At 40.9% G+C, this 16,637-nt stretch overlaps 1 protein-coding gene across 1 annotated transcript in view; it reads right to left on the reverse strand.

The window, feature by feature from the left end:
* Positions 1 to 16,637, reverse strand: part of LOC308662129 (5'-nucleotidase domain-containing protein 2-like) — a 29,219-nt gene that overhangs the window by 6,832 nt on the left and 5,750 nt on the right. Inside the window, exons 2-10 of the mRNA XM_081317611.1 lie at positions 12,689 to 12,873; positions 10,406 to 10,480; positions 9,537 to 9,592; positions 8,785 to 8,878; positions 6,519 to 6,647; positions 4,210 to 4,270; positions 2,817 to 2,919; positions 1,559 to 1,660; positions 60 to 141 (exon numbers count right to left, since the gene is read on the reverse strand). Of these exons, the coding sequence (XP_081173737.1) occupies positions 60 to 141; positions 1,559 to 1,660; positions 2,817 to 2,919; positions 4,210 to 4,270; positions 6,519 to 6,647; positions 8,785 to 8,878; positions 9,537 to 9,592; positions 10,406 to 10,480; positions 12,689 to 12,873 (887 nt within the window). The remainder of the gene's footprint in view (positions 1 to 59; positions 142 to 1,558; positions 1,661 to 2,816; positions 2,920 to 4,209; positions 4,271 to 6,518; positions 6,648 to 8,784; positions 8,879 to 9,536; positions 9,593 to 10,405; positions 10,481 to 12,688; positions 12,874 to 16,637) is intronic.

Below are 16,637 nucleotides of genomic sequence, written 5' to 3' on the forward strand. Positions count from 1 at the left end.
ATATAAGTATTATGTTGATTCTTCAAAAACACAGACCGCCTAATGTCAACATTCCTTACCTGTTTATACACTTGTCCTTTTTCCAGCTTATTTATTTTGTCCCACTGCAGATCTCCATTGCTATCCAGACGCCGGAAAGGCCTGGAAGGAAAAATGAATATCATTTGGAGAGGCTGCCGGGAAGGACTTTTGCTTTCCGTTATACAAGGGGAGGACAGCACAGTAGTCCTAACATCTGACCCCCAACTCCACAGAACTATTTTTTTCAAATGCATAGGCACGTATTCTCTAATGCTGGCTGAGGAATTCTAGTGGTTGAAGTCCAGTTGCCAAGGTTGAGAAACACTACTCTATAGGAAACATTAACACTGCTCTATGTTACACTTATGTAACACATTTTCTGCAAATTTCTGCTGGGTATCAAAAGATCCTAAAGGCTAAAGTTAGGAATCTTGATTTTATAATGTATTTGTTCAGCAGCCTCTCCCATTCAAGTGCCCTCCAGGAATGCTGGACACTCATTACATAATGTTTTGACATATCTAGAGGTTTTAAGACATGGTATAGCATTTAAAGTATGTCTTGCACAGAGAATTTTAAAAAACACCTATAAATTTACATCAGCAAGATATAAGGAAAGAAAGGAAATCAGGATATGAAGAGTTCTAGTATAATTCATTGCAGCCTCTCTTATACAGTCAGCAATGGTTAGTTCAAATTTTCTACTCCTACTTTTTATCATTGCACAGAAAGTGAAGCTGATGATGATTTAGGGTAGAGAGAGACAAAAAAAATCTAAAAATGAAAGAAAAATAAAGGAAGTGCTAGAATACAAAACTTAAAATATATGCAGGAGAAAAGCCCTCTCCAACAACCAGCAAATGAAATGCTGCAACCAAAGAATTCTGCCAATAGTCAGAGGCAGGATATTTTGCTCTCATAGTCTTAAAGGAACAGCTCCCTCATTTTTAGCCTGAGTAGTCTTCTTTTCATTGCGCTTTCAGGTCTGAGTTTTATCTACTCAGGGCAGTCCCCGCAAAGCCACATATTATCAGCACACAACATTTGCTGATTTGACTACTCTCCACAGAAATTGAGCAACAATGGCAGCACTGAGAAACACACTACTTTTTTTTTTTGCAATGTTGCAGTTACAGACCATGCCTTTAAAAAAAAAAACTGGGGAAGTTCTGAAAACTGCAGAGAGCATGATAGTGATACAGTGATATTACTGGAAGAGGCAGGATTGAAATATCAAAACCCTCTCTGCCTTTTTAAAATGCATTAGGGGAGAACTAAATTCCTAGCATGGTGGGGTTTTTTTAAAAAAATCCTTGTTTATAGCTGCATTTCTGCAGCCAATCTTCGGGGGTTTGAAACACCACAAAACAAGGGGTCAAGGAAGCTAAACATAGCCCCACAAATTGCTGACTTGGGTATAATTCATCAGAATGTACGTGCAGCAGTGTGCAAATTCCAGTAAACAGAAAGGTATCATATGCCCTCAGGACACGCATTAGCTCATCCCCACACAGAAACCAACACATGCAACACTCACTTGACACAATCATTGAAGAAATGAGGCTTGTCTGCCTGGACTATGACCACATCAAAGAAGTCTCGCCAATCCTTGCCCACCATGTATCGCATCCCTTTATCACTAGGGGAAACAGGGAGAAAAAGGAAGAGAATTAGGAGAAGGTAGTGATACTAAAAGTACAGAGCAACTGTGAAACAAGAATCTCTCCAACAATCATGTTGGCTGGTGGATTTTGGGAGTTTTAAGTCCATACAGCTTAAACTTCTCAAGGTTCAGAAAAATGCTGATTTAAACTCACTAGAAAAAGAGCTGGCAAAAAAAAAAGCCCTGAGCATATCATCAGTGGTACCTCAAAATGTTGCCCATCTAGATTAAATTTATAAATTAATTAAATAATTAAATTAAAACAGATGCAGAGCAAATGCATTTACACTTGTGGAAAGAGTTGAAGGAAACCTCAGGAGGCCCGGCAATACGAGACTGCAGCTATTTTTTATTGTTATTTATTATTATTGCTTGGTCCCTGTGCCATTATGATAATACCTCCTTCCATCTGAAAATAAATCACCAACCACTGTTCAGTGGGCTTTCGCAGCCAAGGATGAGGCAGGGAAAGGCCTCAATTTCAGAAGAAGAATGAATAAAACGCTTGTGGGTTGAACCCACTGTTTTCCCACATAACTGAGGGTGACAGTTATCTGGGGATTTTATTCTCCCATCCCACATTGCCAGTGAGGACCTGTGAGCAGCTAAGAGAAAGAAAAACGAGGAATAGGTTATTTTAAAGAGAATCTGAAGGCATATGTTCAGGATAATGGTTAATTAATGAATCAACCTTATATATTTTCTCCTATGTTGTTGTAGGGATAAAAAGGAACGCATTCTTGAGCTCTTGAATAAAAGGCAGAATTGATTTTTATTTATCAAATCTGGGTACTGCCCAATCTCACTCTCCGTATTATATACTCTGTATACACTCTTGCTGTGTATTCTGGAGTATACAGCAAAAGGCATAAAAACGTAAAAATAGAAAACATGGATAAAAAGAGCCAGGTAAATGGATATAACAACTTTAAAGCTAATAATTAAATAAGAAAAAGAAAAAGAAACTCATATCCAGACAAAAAAAGTTGGAGTGCAATCCAACTCATCAGCTGAACTAAAGCTAAATGGCTGGGGGGGGGGGAAATGTTAAATCTCTGGTAATTTAAGAAAAACAAAAATAATCCCAAATAGCCCAGACGTATCTTAGAGACCAAGGCATGCTCAAACTCACACAAAGCTGAAGGGGCTGTTGGTGATGAGGAAGAGTTTCTTGCCATTTTTGGCCAAACGGTGTAGCACAGCGTAGGTCTCATCCCCGTGCAGGATGTATTGTTCTGGAAGAAGGAAGATGGACAGACACCTTTAAGAATTACAAGTAATCCTCGACTTATGACCATTGCTCAGCAACCATTTCAAATTACGACAGCATTACAAAAAATGGACTTTTGACCCAGGCTTAATGTTACAGTCATTGCAGCACCCCCACTGTCACGTAATCAAAATTTGGGTGTTTGGCAGTTCATGCGCTCTTATAACCACAAGGGTGCTGCTGTTTCCTCCCCCCCCTCCCCCAGCTGCCTATCTCCCTCCATCTATACGCTTTGGGCCACTTTGCACAGTGGCACTTGGCAGAAGCAGCACCATAGCTGGTGCTCAAGTAGAGGCCTAGTCCTTTCAGCAGTCTCAGCCAGCTGCCATCACTCCTAGGCCTCTACTTCAGCCCCAGCCACTGATGCCACTGAGAAATGCAGACTCAAGGCCACACACTGTGGTCAGCCATGCCAGCAGCATTGTGCAAGGTCCCATTGCCCCCTTGCCCTCCAGCACAGGGGTGGAGCTGGGTCTGAAGTAGAGATCTAAGGGCAGGGGCAGTTGGGTGAGACAGCTGAAGGCTCTGGGCCTCTACTTCAGCACCAGCTCCTGTGCTGCTACTGCTGAGTGTCATTATGCAGAGCGACAAAAAGGACATAGGTCCGGGGAGAGGGGGAGGGGGAGGTAGGCAGATGGCAGAGTAGCAGCACCCCTGCAGTCATAAGTGCTGCTGGGCTGGGTGGGCAGTTGAGGCTTCCTGGGGTGCAGCAACTTTATGCCATGCTGCCCAGCCGAGCAGGGACGGCTAAGGTTTCCAGGAGTGGCTGCAGCTTTGTACTGCACGGTAGCACCTCCCCAACTCACACATGGCCGGCACCTAGTTTTCCAGGGCTTCCCCCACCCCCTGAGGCACCCCTGCACTCCTTACCTAGAATTCCCTCTGCTAAACAACTCATGGTTCTCACTTAACAATGGCAGCTGAAAGCGCCAGGATTGCAGTCGCTGATGCAGTCAAATGACAGCTTGCTTTACAATCTCACTTGCTTAGGAACCAAAATTCTGGTCCCAATTGTGATTGTAAGTCAAGGAATACCTGTATGCCATAATGGCAGGCCTGTGAACTCATCACCAGCAGGCTTTTCCCTTGCTTTTCTTATATCACAGTCTTTCTCACCCTTGGCAACTTGAAGCTGTGCAAACTTCAACTCTCAGAATTTCCCAGCCAGCATGGCTGTGGAATTCTGGGAGTTGAAATCCATGTAGTTTAAAATTTCCAAGGCTTAGAAATACTGCTATAGCAGGTAGATACTCACCCAGATCCTGCATAATCCACTTGTACATAAAGCCTTTAATGTGAACATCCCGGATGGCATCCTGTGGAAATGATGGAAGAAGAAAAGAAATGAATTCCAGGAATAAATGTTAACATTGTAGGCCCTGACATTCCTGCCTCTGGGCTGCATTTCCAATGCAACATGTGTAGGGAGACCACATCAGTATTATGCTTTATGCCTCTCCTCTTTTTATTTCTTTGTTATGCTATAAAGCAGACATGTCAAACACAAGGCCCGGGGGCCAGATCCGGCCCGCGAAGTGGTATCATGCGGCCCACGAAGCCATCCTGGAAACAGTGAGGGAACGGCCTCCGCTGCCCTGGCCCTGGCCCAGAGACCCTCCTTCTCCCAGAGAACCTCAGATCTGTCCCACTCCTGCCCAGGCCCCCAAAGGCACCCTTGATGCGAACGATGTAGAGCTGGCCACGCCCACCCAGTAGGCCATACGCACTCTAGCCACGGCCACCCAGTAGGCCACGCCCACCCTGACCATACCCACCTGGCCCCCTGCGGGCAACCGCAATGCTGATGCGGCCCTCAATGAAATTGAGTTTGACACCCCTGCTCTAAAGAATAAACCAGAAAACAATACTCAAGGTTTGTGATATGATTTCCTCTTTAAAAAAATTTAAAAAAACTTTAAATAGCAATAATGATTATGTGTTTGTGTGTATGTGGTTTAGATAACCAGTAGATAATTGTGATCTGAGGTTAATGACAGTAACTCTTCCCCATAACTCTGCTTTGTGGATAATGATCACATATATCCTTTTTTTTATTCTTTGTTCTCAGTATTTCTATACACGTTTCATTAGCAAAAAACAACAACAACAACCAGTAACTGGGTAATTGATAAGCAACAATTAAAACCACAAAATAAAACATGAAAATAGATATAACCTTTAAAGCAATTTAAACAACATAACAGAGACATAACAAGGCAAACACAGAGACAAATACAATCTTAGAAAGAACTAAAAGCAAAAGGTTTGGAAAAGAAACCTTCATCAGTCCTTGTGGAACAAAACATTAAGCAACTTGTATTTGTATGTTTTGCACACATGCAAACAGCAGCCTGAGGGAAGGCTGAGAAAGTTCATTTGATCTGAAAAAAACAACAACACCCAAGGCTGTTTCTAATCATTTAAAAATGTGTAGGGGAAAAAAAGGCATTATAGAGTCTAGCCAAATCTGTTTTCTCACATTAGCCTTGCAATGATTAAAAAGTCAGATTTTAATCTTGAAGTTGGAACAAAATTCCTTTATTTGTTGCAAAAAAAGAAAAGGCTGCATCTCTAGAAATGTTTAAAATACAGAAGAACTTATCTGGTTCGGTTGGCTCTCCCTCATTATTGTTTATTTCTTCCTCAATTCCTTTCAAAGTAGATGACATCAACTTTCAGGCTGGTTTGGGGTCGGAGGAGAATAAGCCACAGTGGGGCTACCGACAGACATATACGCGTACTGTAGAACAGGACATCTGCTCCTATTGACCCTGTTCTCTCTCTTTCCTTAAACTGTTCAGCAATGCATGTACCGTAACCTGATCTTGTCTCCTCCCCCCCTCTCTCTCTCACACACACACAAAGAGGAGCACAGATTAAATGATAACCTCTCAATGTTAAGTAAACTTCAGAAGTGCTATTCACATTTCTCTGCAGGTGGGACAGAGCTGAAGACAAGGGCAGGAGCAGAAAAGAACGGATGGACATTTATGAGAATGCCAGTTCTGACCTCTTGCCAAAAATCAGGGGGCTGGGCAGGCTCCAGAGAGGCAGAGAGACAGAACAGATGTTTTTTTCCGGTCTCTAACTTTAAAAAAACAAACATGCTGAAAACATAAGCTGAGGGGGCCCTCAGTACGTGCGCCTTCGAACAGTTGGGTTTAGAGATAAGCCTTCCGGGCAGCTTTGCAGGCAGCATGTCCCAGTCCTCCTCCAGCCTGGGACAGCCTGTTCCTCTCCGGTGAGGTACGTCACAACCTCCTATAATGAAGGCTCTATTTAAAAACAGAATCGGGAACCAACAGAGCTAATGCAGGTCTTTAGAACTCCAGGCCCTAAAATCTTGTCATTTTGTGTAGGACAAAACCACACAGGACACTATGTCCTGCAAAACCTCCCAAAAGTAATTGCCAGAATCCCACCCGCACTCAGAACTGGGAAGAAAACACACAGCTGCCAGCCAACAGCACTTCCTCCTCCTACTCACTTTCAACACAGAAGTTCTCCTAGAGACAAACGAGAGTGAAAAGGGAGAAGCTTGCCAAAGGGGAATGAAGTACATACCGTAACATCTTTGTAGAGATGGATGGGGTCATAATCAATATCATTGCTGATGAAAAAATCATTGGCTACAGCCAGGAGTGTCATTTCTGGCAGAGAGAAGATGTCCATGAATTGCTTAACAGCAGGGCCCTGGAAGGAAAAGAAAATGAAGGCGAGGGATACAAATTAGTAGACTATTAGGCCCTTTCTTTTCAAAATAAGAAGACAAGACCAGAATGTCTTCTGATCTTCATCCATTTAGTGTTAGCTCTGAAGGATCTCTGTAGAAATTAAAGATTACTCAGTTCTAACCTCTGGCTTTTTAGCAAAAACACATACACCATTAACCTTCAAAAAGCAGAATTAAGAAAGTCAACATTTAGATTGATCCAAAACAATCTGGAATTTGGACAAAGATAGATTAGGTGGAGAGAGAGAGAGAGAGCGAGAGATTAGATATAGGCTATTAGAAGGAAAGTGAGTAGCAACTTCCAAGGAAGAAAAGAGAACTGAAAGCAGACAGCTACATTAAAGCAGAGCTGATAATCATGGTGGAATGAAGAATTGCCCTCGGCAATTCCTCCTCCCCCCCCAAAAAAACTTGAGGACTTGAGATTGCCTACAAATGCTCCGCTGAGACGCGGTGGCTCAGTGGGTTAGGACGCTGAGCTTGTCGATCAGAAGATCGGCAGTTTGGCGGGTCGAATCCCGAGTGCCGCATAACAGAGTGAGCGCCTGTTACTCGTCCCAGCTTCTGCCAACCTAGCAGTTCAAAAGCACGTAAAAATGCAAGTAGAAAAATAGGGACCACTACGGTGGGAAGGTAACAGCGTTCCGTGCGCCTTTGGCATCTAGTCATGCCGGCCACATGACCACGGAGACGTCCTCGGACAAGCGCTGGCTCTTCGGCTTTGAAACGGAGATGAGCACCGGCCCCTAGAGTTGGAAACAACTAGCACGCATGTACGGGGGAACCTTTACCTTTACAAATGCTCCAGACAATTGCTCTTTGCAAGGAGACCACAAAATAGTGGTCTATGGTGAGTTCAGAGCCTTGGGGGATAAGGAAAAACTATCTACACTCAAACCACAGTCGGCACCTTTTGAAAGGACACTAGATTTGCATACTTCCTTTTCTAATCACTTTTGGTAAATGCCTTTTGCCTATTAGGAATCATTAGATCAACAGGTTTTACAGAAGTGAATTTCCTTCAATCCTTAGCAAAATTAAAGTTTAACCTTTAAGGACTTAAAATTATTTTGGAATGAACAGCAAAAAAGTGATTAAAACTTTGATTTTAGAAAGTTAGAAAAGAACTAAGGGTCCAAATAATTTGAAATAAGATTTTGGAATGAATCTAAAGAATCCTTCCCTTGGGAAAATGCTTGTTTTGAATTTAAAAAAAAAAAGACTTTAAAACTGGACACTAGAGGGAATAAAAAAGAATTAAAGATTACACTTAAATTTGCCTTACTAATACAGGATTGGAGCAAAATACCTTAACAGTGGACATACAGGAGAATATTTTTGAACAATGGAACCTGAAGGTAATTTTAAGTATGTTTGCTTCTATTGATAAGATCGTGTTTGAAAGATTTTATGGAAGAGGAGCAAGTTTTATTAGACAGGATGAGACTATCTGAAAGTAGATTTAAAACAGTCTACAAGAATGATATGGAATAAATGCTATACTGGATATATAAATAAGATGTGTTGTATTTTAAGTTATTAAAATTGTTTATACTTGTGACAAAGAAGAAAGCCATTTCTTTATATATTTCTTTTCTTTTTCTTAACTATATTCTTTCTTCCTTTTCTATTTTCCTTTACTGACTTTTTTTTTTACTTTGTAGCAGTTTTTAACTTTTTAATTATACTTTTTAATAAAAATATTATAAAAAAGAAAGAATATTGACACTAAAATTGCAACAATACTACCAACATTCAGAGAAGAGTAAGTGTGCTGTTGAGATTTGTTGGGATGAGAACTGCTGGTGGGAAAAAAGAAAAGAAGGGGTAATGCACAACCGCTTTGACCCACTTGTTTCATCTTACATTCAATATCTGGAGCAATCAAAAGATTCTAGGTTTGGCTCTACCTAACTATAACAAGAACATGATATAAAGTTTGCTCTAGTTCAAAAGAATATATTTTTCCCGTTTCATGTACACCACTAATATTCAGATTAAATAAAATCAGCCCAGCTGTCATCCAATCACATAGCTTGTCTGGGAATGGAAACTCAGCATGGGAGTAACACCTTTAGGCAGCTCTGGGAATTCTACCTTTCCATAGAAGCCACTGGCTTGGTGCAAGGGAATATGATGGGTACCATCATACAGCTCCAGAACTTCATCATCTGGAACAGGTTTCAAGCCCCTGCACAAAATTTTAAAAAAGAGAACAGAGGTGCTTAGAATTACAACAACAAAGTATTTTTAGCAGTTAAATCAGTGTTTCTCAAACTTGGCAACTTCCAGAATTCCCGAGGCAGAATTCTGGGAATTGGAAATCCACACATCTTCAAGCTGCCAAGATTGAAAGATACTGAGTTAGATCATAACAATATCTTACTAAGGTATTCTTGTAACAGCACCACAGTAGGCATCAGACTTTTTGCAACTCAGGATAATTCTTGGGTCACACAAAATGAAGTGTCAGCTATAGAAGGACAAGAACTTTCACAGGCATAATAAAATACATTCCAATGTAGACATATAACAGTTAAGTTCAATTCTGACCCAACATGTTGTCATTAGGCCAACCAGTTTGAAAATTAGAAGCCAGAACATTATATGAATACTTTTACCCAACTTCATACAGAACAAGAAATTCTTCTTTCCCTTGCCTTGTTTGACAATGGTTGGGATCACGTATTTATTACTGCTAAACACTATAAGTGTAAGCCAGGCAAGGAAGAAACACAACATTTCCCAAGGCCAGTTATAAATTTGCAAACCATGAATTGCCAGAAGCTAGGGTAGGGTCTGAACTTGACCAACCCAGCCATTTGGAAACCAACATGATGAATACTTACCGATACACAGTACCCAATTGAATGTAGTGAAATGCATCTATCTTCATGAGCAAGCCCTATAGGGGATAGGGAAAAATGAAGTTAGGACCCACATAGAAGCTTTAGGATCCCTAACCCTTGCAAATAAATTTCATACAAGTTTTCAGGCAACTAGCCCACATTCAACAATATTGTCCCTTGGATTCTATACTGTCAGCTACAAAGAAACAAAAAAGGAACATTGCTTTTTTGTCCTAAGGCTTACAAGGGACCTTCAACAGATGACTTATATGCCATAGTTATTCAGAAAAGTAGCTATTGGATAATAAAGGCAGTAGCATTTACATGACTTAGGCTGCAATCCTGCAGGATTTGGGTTGGATATTTTGAATATTCTTACATTTGTGCAAAGAGCCCCCAAAGTACTATAGAATTCTAGAACAGGGGTCTCCAACCCCCAGTCCGTGGACCGGTACCAGGCCGCAGCATGCCAGCAACTGGTCTGCACAAACAACTAAAGCCCCATCCGCGAGTTGCAGTCAGCACACAAAACCACACCCCCTCCGGTCTGTGAAAAAACCTCTCCCCACGTAATCGGTCCCTCGTGCCCCAAAGGTTGGGGACCTCTGTTCTAGAATGTAAGATCCCCTGACCTTCTCATTCCAGGAAATAAATCTGCACCAGACTTGGAGCTTCATGGATTTATTCTTTCCCATTGGTTCTCATGGTGACTCCCCACTCCTCCCCCTCTGATAGTCTGCCATTTTGGATCCTCTAATTAAAGGTTTCTGGGGAGTTCATAGAAAAAGCAAACAACCACACACAAACCTCCGACCTTATAGACAAATTTGCTAAACTCCCAGAAACACAAATGACAAACACTCTCTCACCTTTGCAATGTCATAATGTAAGCCCCGTACAGCAAAGTTAGGCCAGTATTCATACTTCAGGATGCCCTTTGGATACTGATGTGATAAAACAAAGAGAAGTATGTCACCATGTGCAATCTTCTAAGGAATTTAAGTTAACTATTTTTTCTTGAACAATCAACAGAGCAAACTGCTTGGAACCATTGGATACAGTTTTATGAGGTACATAATCACGGGCTTTCCAAACCAAACCATAAACAGAGCGATAGGGAATTTGAGAATGTGCATAAAGAATCAAGCAAGGCAACAAAGAGGCAGCCATTTTGGATCTCTTTTCTCACTGTAAAGGACATGGAAGAAGTACTGTACATTTAAGGAGGAAAAGCACCTTTGAGCATAGTCAAAAATCCCAGCTGATTCAGCTTTCCTTTATCTGAACCTTCTTTTTGACATAAGTATCAGAACATTAGAACACAAATGACCAGTTTACATGTGGACTTGTAAGCAAACAAATATTGCTCTCTCCTATCATGTCTACCTGGGCCCTAATGCATTCAAGCTACCCTCCTTCAAACACTTTCTAACTTTATTTACTAGCGTAAGGAGAATGATAATGACTATTTGCACTATAAGCTCAATTTGACAGCTGTCATTCAGTATAATTCTTGGTTCTACTCATAGTAAGAATTTGGTCATTTTCTTAGTATTGAAGATAATTACACATATTTGAGTTCTACTGGGCAAACCTTATTATTTTATTTTTGTTTCTACAAGAAAGTAATTTTTGAGCAATTATTATGTTAAACTGGCTGCTAGTTGTCTTCTTTGGAAAATGTGGTTTTAAAAACACTATTACTCTTAATCAGCTATAATCTCAGAAATAATAAACTTTTGAGATTTTACAAAAGGAATATAATTTGCCTATAATGGCTAAATGCCAACAAATACAACTACAGGTAGTCCTTGGTTAATAGCCACTTGTTCAGTGACCACTCAAAATTACGACAGCACTGAATGAGTAATGGTTACATCTGGTCCTTAAAGTTCCAGCATTCCCAGCGTCTATGCGGTCATGTGATCACAATCTGGCATTTAGGAAATGGCTTGTACTTATGGATGCTCTTCCCACCCACTCAGCCTCCCCAAATCCCTCTGCACTTGTGTTGCATCTCCCCAAGCACCCCTGCACTCTCCCCAAATTGGCAGCAGCCACCCCAAGACCCGCTGGGCTCATGCCAAACTTTCACACCATGTGCCACCTCCATGTTCCCTCTCCTATCCAGCTACAACCACTTGCTTCCCAGCTAACCCGGTTGCAAGCCATCTGGAACTTGCAAACTTCCTGCCGGCTTCCACACTTGCAGGAATTTCCAAGGAGGCGCTCACTTAATGAACTACAATTTTCACTTAACCATGGCAATGGGCACTGTAGGGATGACCTGTATAATGCTTGCTGTCTTTATTGTTTGGCCTCCAAAACCCTGAATATTCTAGAAGCACTGAGCATACTGAAGAAGGATTTTAATGAGTTTAACATTTATTGCTATTGTCATTCATAGAAAGAAATTTGGAAACTATGCAAGAACGAAGAATTAGAAGTATCCTATACTACCCAATTAGAGTGCCACTTTGAGGCATCAGGCTGGACAACACGAGGCTGTGACTTCTAGTCCTGCCTTATGTACAAGCCTTGATCTTGGACCAGTACCTCTCTCTCAGTCTTAGGAAGAAATCAGGGGAAAGGCATTTCTGAAATCTTGCCAAGAAAACTGCAGGGAATAATCTAGGCAGTTGCCAGGAGTCGAAGCCCACCCACCTACACACACACAAAAGCCCAATTAATGATTTTAAGTTTTATGGAATGTCAGATATGTCTTATGTGATTTAAAAGCTCAGCTGGTTGTCTTCCTTTTATGCTGGAAATTTAATAAAGTGCTCATATTGTGGTTGAATGAAAACTGGACTGTCAGCCTTTCAATTAGTTAATTAAAAATGGATTCTTCCATGTTTACAGTAATTTATTTGTGTGGCATTATGTAATAGCTTTTTTTTTACTTACATTTTTCTTTTTGTTAGCATCATTTTATTCTAGTTAGTTTAGTTTTTCTTTTGCTCTTTAACTTATTTTATTATTATGTAGGTTTTATTATAAAATATGCCACTTATTATTATAATTGCTGTATAGTTAAAAACTTTTTTAAAAAGTTGTTTCCCATTTGTCCAGTTTCTAAGCCAAGGACACCAGAATCCTAACTGCTTTAATATTTTGTCAACAAGAAGAAAAAATCCCTGGTCAGGGGGTACCTTATACTGCTCCACTAGGATGTCCCTAGCAGTGTTGTAGATGCGGGAATGGAGTGCGGGGGAGTACAAAGCTAGGGTGTAGTCATAATCAAAGCCGTAGACCCCGATGGTACTCAGTGAAATCTCATTGTTGGCATAGATGGTTGAAGGATTCAGAAGGTTGCAGACACCAGGTGGGAGCAAATCTAAATCAAGAAAGAGAAGCATGGAGGACAAGCTATCATAACATATGGTTGCTACAAGCCAGTTTGGTTAAGGCTTTGTAGGAAATAAGGAAGATGATCTTGACTAAGTTATACAAGCTCCATTGCCAAAGTGAAAAGGGTAAAACATATCTGAAATCCACAACAGCCAGATAACATTTGGAAGTGATTCAGGCTCCTCCCTAATACATTGAACTGTAAGATGGAGTAAGCAACATAATAAAATCAGACTGGCATGATTATGCTATTATAGCCAATCTCAATTAAAAAGGGGTTTTAGTCTTCCTGTGGAGTTGATTTTCTGGTCCTAGCAAGGCTAACATCAATCTGGCAATCTGGCAACAGAGCTTGCATAGCTCCATCAAGGTTCTCTTCCTTGTTCTCCTCAGATGCTGAATCAGAAAATAGGAGATTGTGAGTTCTAGTCCTCTGTTAGCTGGCAGAGTGACCTTAAACCAGTTGTGCTCTCTCATCCCAACCCTCTTCAGAAGATTGTTATTGTGGGAAACTCTAATTATACAGAAAAAATGTGGGCTACAAATCAGTCCATCAAACAAAACTTTCAGATGGATAATCATCTCCTATCAAGTACTCTCTCTTACAATGTACCAAAAGAGTTCAAAGAGGGAAGGAGGGGGCAGAAAATGAGATGGGTTAAAGGGAATACATGGTACTTTACTTCTCTGTGAAGCAGGAAACTAAGAAAAAGGAATTCAGAGATTCTGAGAGGACTGGTAAAGGGGGCATCTCATTTCTATTACCAAAAAGGGAGACATCAAAGCAATGAGAGAGATCATTTTTTAAATCCACTTTCAACTCAGTCTCAGTCTTGTCAAGTAGGACTTGTTCCTCTTCCATAATATCTTTTAGATGTAATCTATCTATAGAGGCAGACACTTTTTAAATTAACTTCTGGACCCACTGTTTAAACCTATGCTTCAATATATCCAATGTTAAGGTATTTTGCTCCATTCTGTGTTTGTAAGTCAAATGTAAGTATTCTTCTTTAATTGCAATATTTAGTTCCTTCTGTTTCCCTCTAGTGCAGGGGTAGGTAACCTCGGCTCTTTTATGATTCATGGACTTCAACTCCCAGAATTCCTGAATCAGCTATGCTGACTCAGGAATTCTGGGAGTTGAAGTCCATGAGTCATAAAAGAGCTGAGGTTGCCTACCCCTGCTCTAGTGTCTAATTTTTAAAGTATTATCTTATGTTGTTGTTTTTTAATTCAAAGCAAAAGCATTTTTCCCATGGAAACAATTCTTTATAATTAATTCCAAAATTCCACTTCAAATTTATTTGGATCCTCAATCCATTTCTAACATTCTAAAATCTTTGTCATTGCCCCTTTGCCTCTTATTCCAAAATATGTTTTAAATCCTTAACGTTGTACTAAAATGTATTTCGCTAAGGACTGAATGAAACTCGCCTGGTTCTATAAAACCTGTTGACCCAATGATTCCTAATAGCTGTTAACAATGATTTCCTAATGTAATTAGAAAAGACGTATGTGAACTTAGTGTTCTTTCAAAGGTGCCAACTGTGGATTGAGGAAGATGGCTATTTCGTCATCTCCTAGAGTTCTAAAGCTGCCAGTTTCTTCTGTTTTGTTACGAGGAGTAACTGCCTGGAGCACTTGTGGGTGCTCTCAAGTCCTCTCCTTGTCTGGAGAGGAATTGTAAAGAACCAGTCTACTCATTGGCTCTCCCACTGTGACAGTCAGCTTCGCTTTTTGCAGGGCCGTCTTCAGTCTATTTCTTACTTGGAAGTCATAATTTCTGAAATCCCATCCAAGCATTTGTGCCTCACTCTTCTTCAAAGAAGGTTAGGGAGCTACAGAAAACTGGTTGAATACAGACATTACATTTGCCCAAAGGCATCTGATGAACTTTGTAGCCAAGGCCCAATTTACTTATTTTGTTGTTTTTATCTCCTGCCCAAATCAATGCTCAGAATGGGTTACAATATATTAGAAAACATTTTAAAAGCCCACCATAATAATAAAGGATCCCCCAAGATGGACAGCAATTAATGCTAGGCTTAAGGGGTTGAAGGCTTGATGAAATGAAACTGTTCTAAATCCTATGAGGGAAGAATCATAGGATTTATTTATTTATTTATTTTATTTAGATTTATATGCCGCCCTTTCCCGAAGGACTCAGGGCGGTTTACAGGGCATTTAAAAAACAGTCAATACAAATGTTAAAACAAATTAAAAGAGATTAAATAGAACCCTGAGAAAATTAAAACCCAGTTAAAATTAAAATTCAAAAATGTTCTCAGCCTGGGCCAGAGAGCTCGAAGAGCCAGGTCTTCAGGTCCCGGCGGAATGAACGGAGGTTGGGGGCAGTCCTAAGCTCCGCAGGCAGCTGGTTCCACAGGGCAGGCGCACCCACTGAGAAGGCCCTACCCCTGGGTGTTACCCGCCGGCAGTCTTTAACTGGCGGCACCCTGAGGAGACACTCCCTGTGGGAGCGCACTGGACGAAGGGAACTTGATACTGGCAGCAGGTGTTCCCTCAAATATCCCGGACCCTTGCCATTTAGGGCTTTATAGGTCATCACCAGCACCTTGAATCTCACCCGAAGGGCAACTGGAAGCCAATGCAGCTCGCGGAGTAGAGGTGTTACATGGGAGTATCGGGAGACCCCCATCACGACTCGCGCGGCCGCATTCTGCACCAGTTGAAGCCTCCGGGTGGTCCTCAAGGGCAGCCCCAAATTCTGATTTTAATGTTATTTTTAGTGATATTGTACACTTCTCAGACCCACCTTCTGAGGGAGATAGGCAGTTAAGAAATAGAAAATATAAATATAAAATAAATGAGGCGTTACAAATCATGCTTTAAAGTTATTGCTGTTTATCAACATCCCATTCCAAACATTTGTAAAGTATACTAAAATCTAATGTATAGGGCAGCAATTCAGCAGTGTCCCAACCCAAAGCTATCCTGCATCACTACCAAGTAGGAGAATGGGAATGCCAACAACATTACACGGTACACTATGTCGTGCTAAACAGAAGTCTATCCCAAACACTTCAGGAATATTCTAATTCAGAGAGTCACCCATCTTCCTTCTAGATATTGCTGCCTTGAGTTTATGGAGCTTTAGTCCAAAATAGCACCAAGGAGTCAGATTTCCTATACTTTCTTTACCCTTCCAGTTTTTCACAGCCTGCATTTTGTTTTTAATTAATATGCTTAATTCTTGTAAGACTGTCTTACAAGACTGGTTGCTTGTCTTTGGCCCACTTAATGGGTCTACATAATGTGTTTTTCTTATTTAAAATGGCAGAGTTCATGGTTCCCCCAAGGGCAGGAATGTCAACTTCAGACAGTTTTAAAAACACTCTGGCCAGCACATAGGCATATGTTATATTTTAACAAACATTTATCTAGAAATTTTGAACCTGCCCATTTATACAATCATGGCCCTGCCTTTGTGGCCTCAGCCGTCAATTTTAAAAAATATGCCCTTGCCTGGCTTAAAGTTACCTATCTGTCCCCAAGCACATTTATATCACTTTTCTGACTATATAGTCATCAGCAGTTATTCTATGACCGTGGTGGCGAACCTATGGCACGCTTGCCACAGGTGGCACACAGAACCCTCTCTGTGGGCACACACGCCATCACCCCAGTCCTAGGCCTTCAGCTGGGTTTTATAAAACCTTTTCGCTTTAGGCCTCCACCACCATGTGCAAAAAAAAAAGTCCAATCAATCAATTTCAACTTCTCGCAGGA

This window comes from Vipera berus, assembly GCF_964194415.1.
Source record: "Vipera berus genome assembly, chromosome: 2".
Classification (NCBI taxonomy): Eukaryota; Metazoa; Chordata; class Lepidosauria; order Squamata; family Viperidae; genus Vipera; species Vipera berus.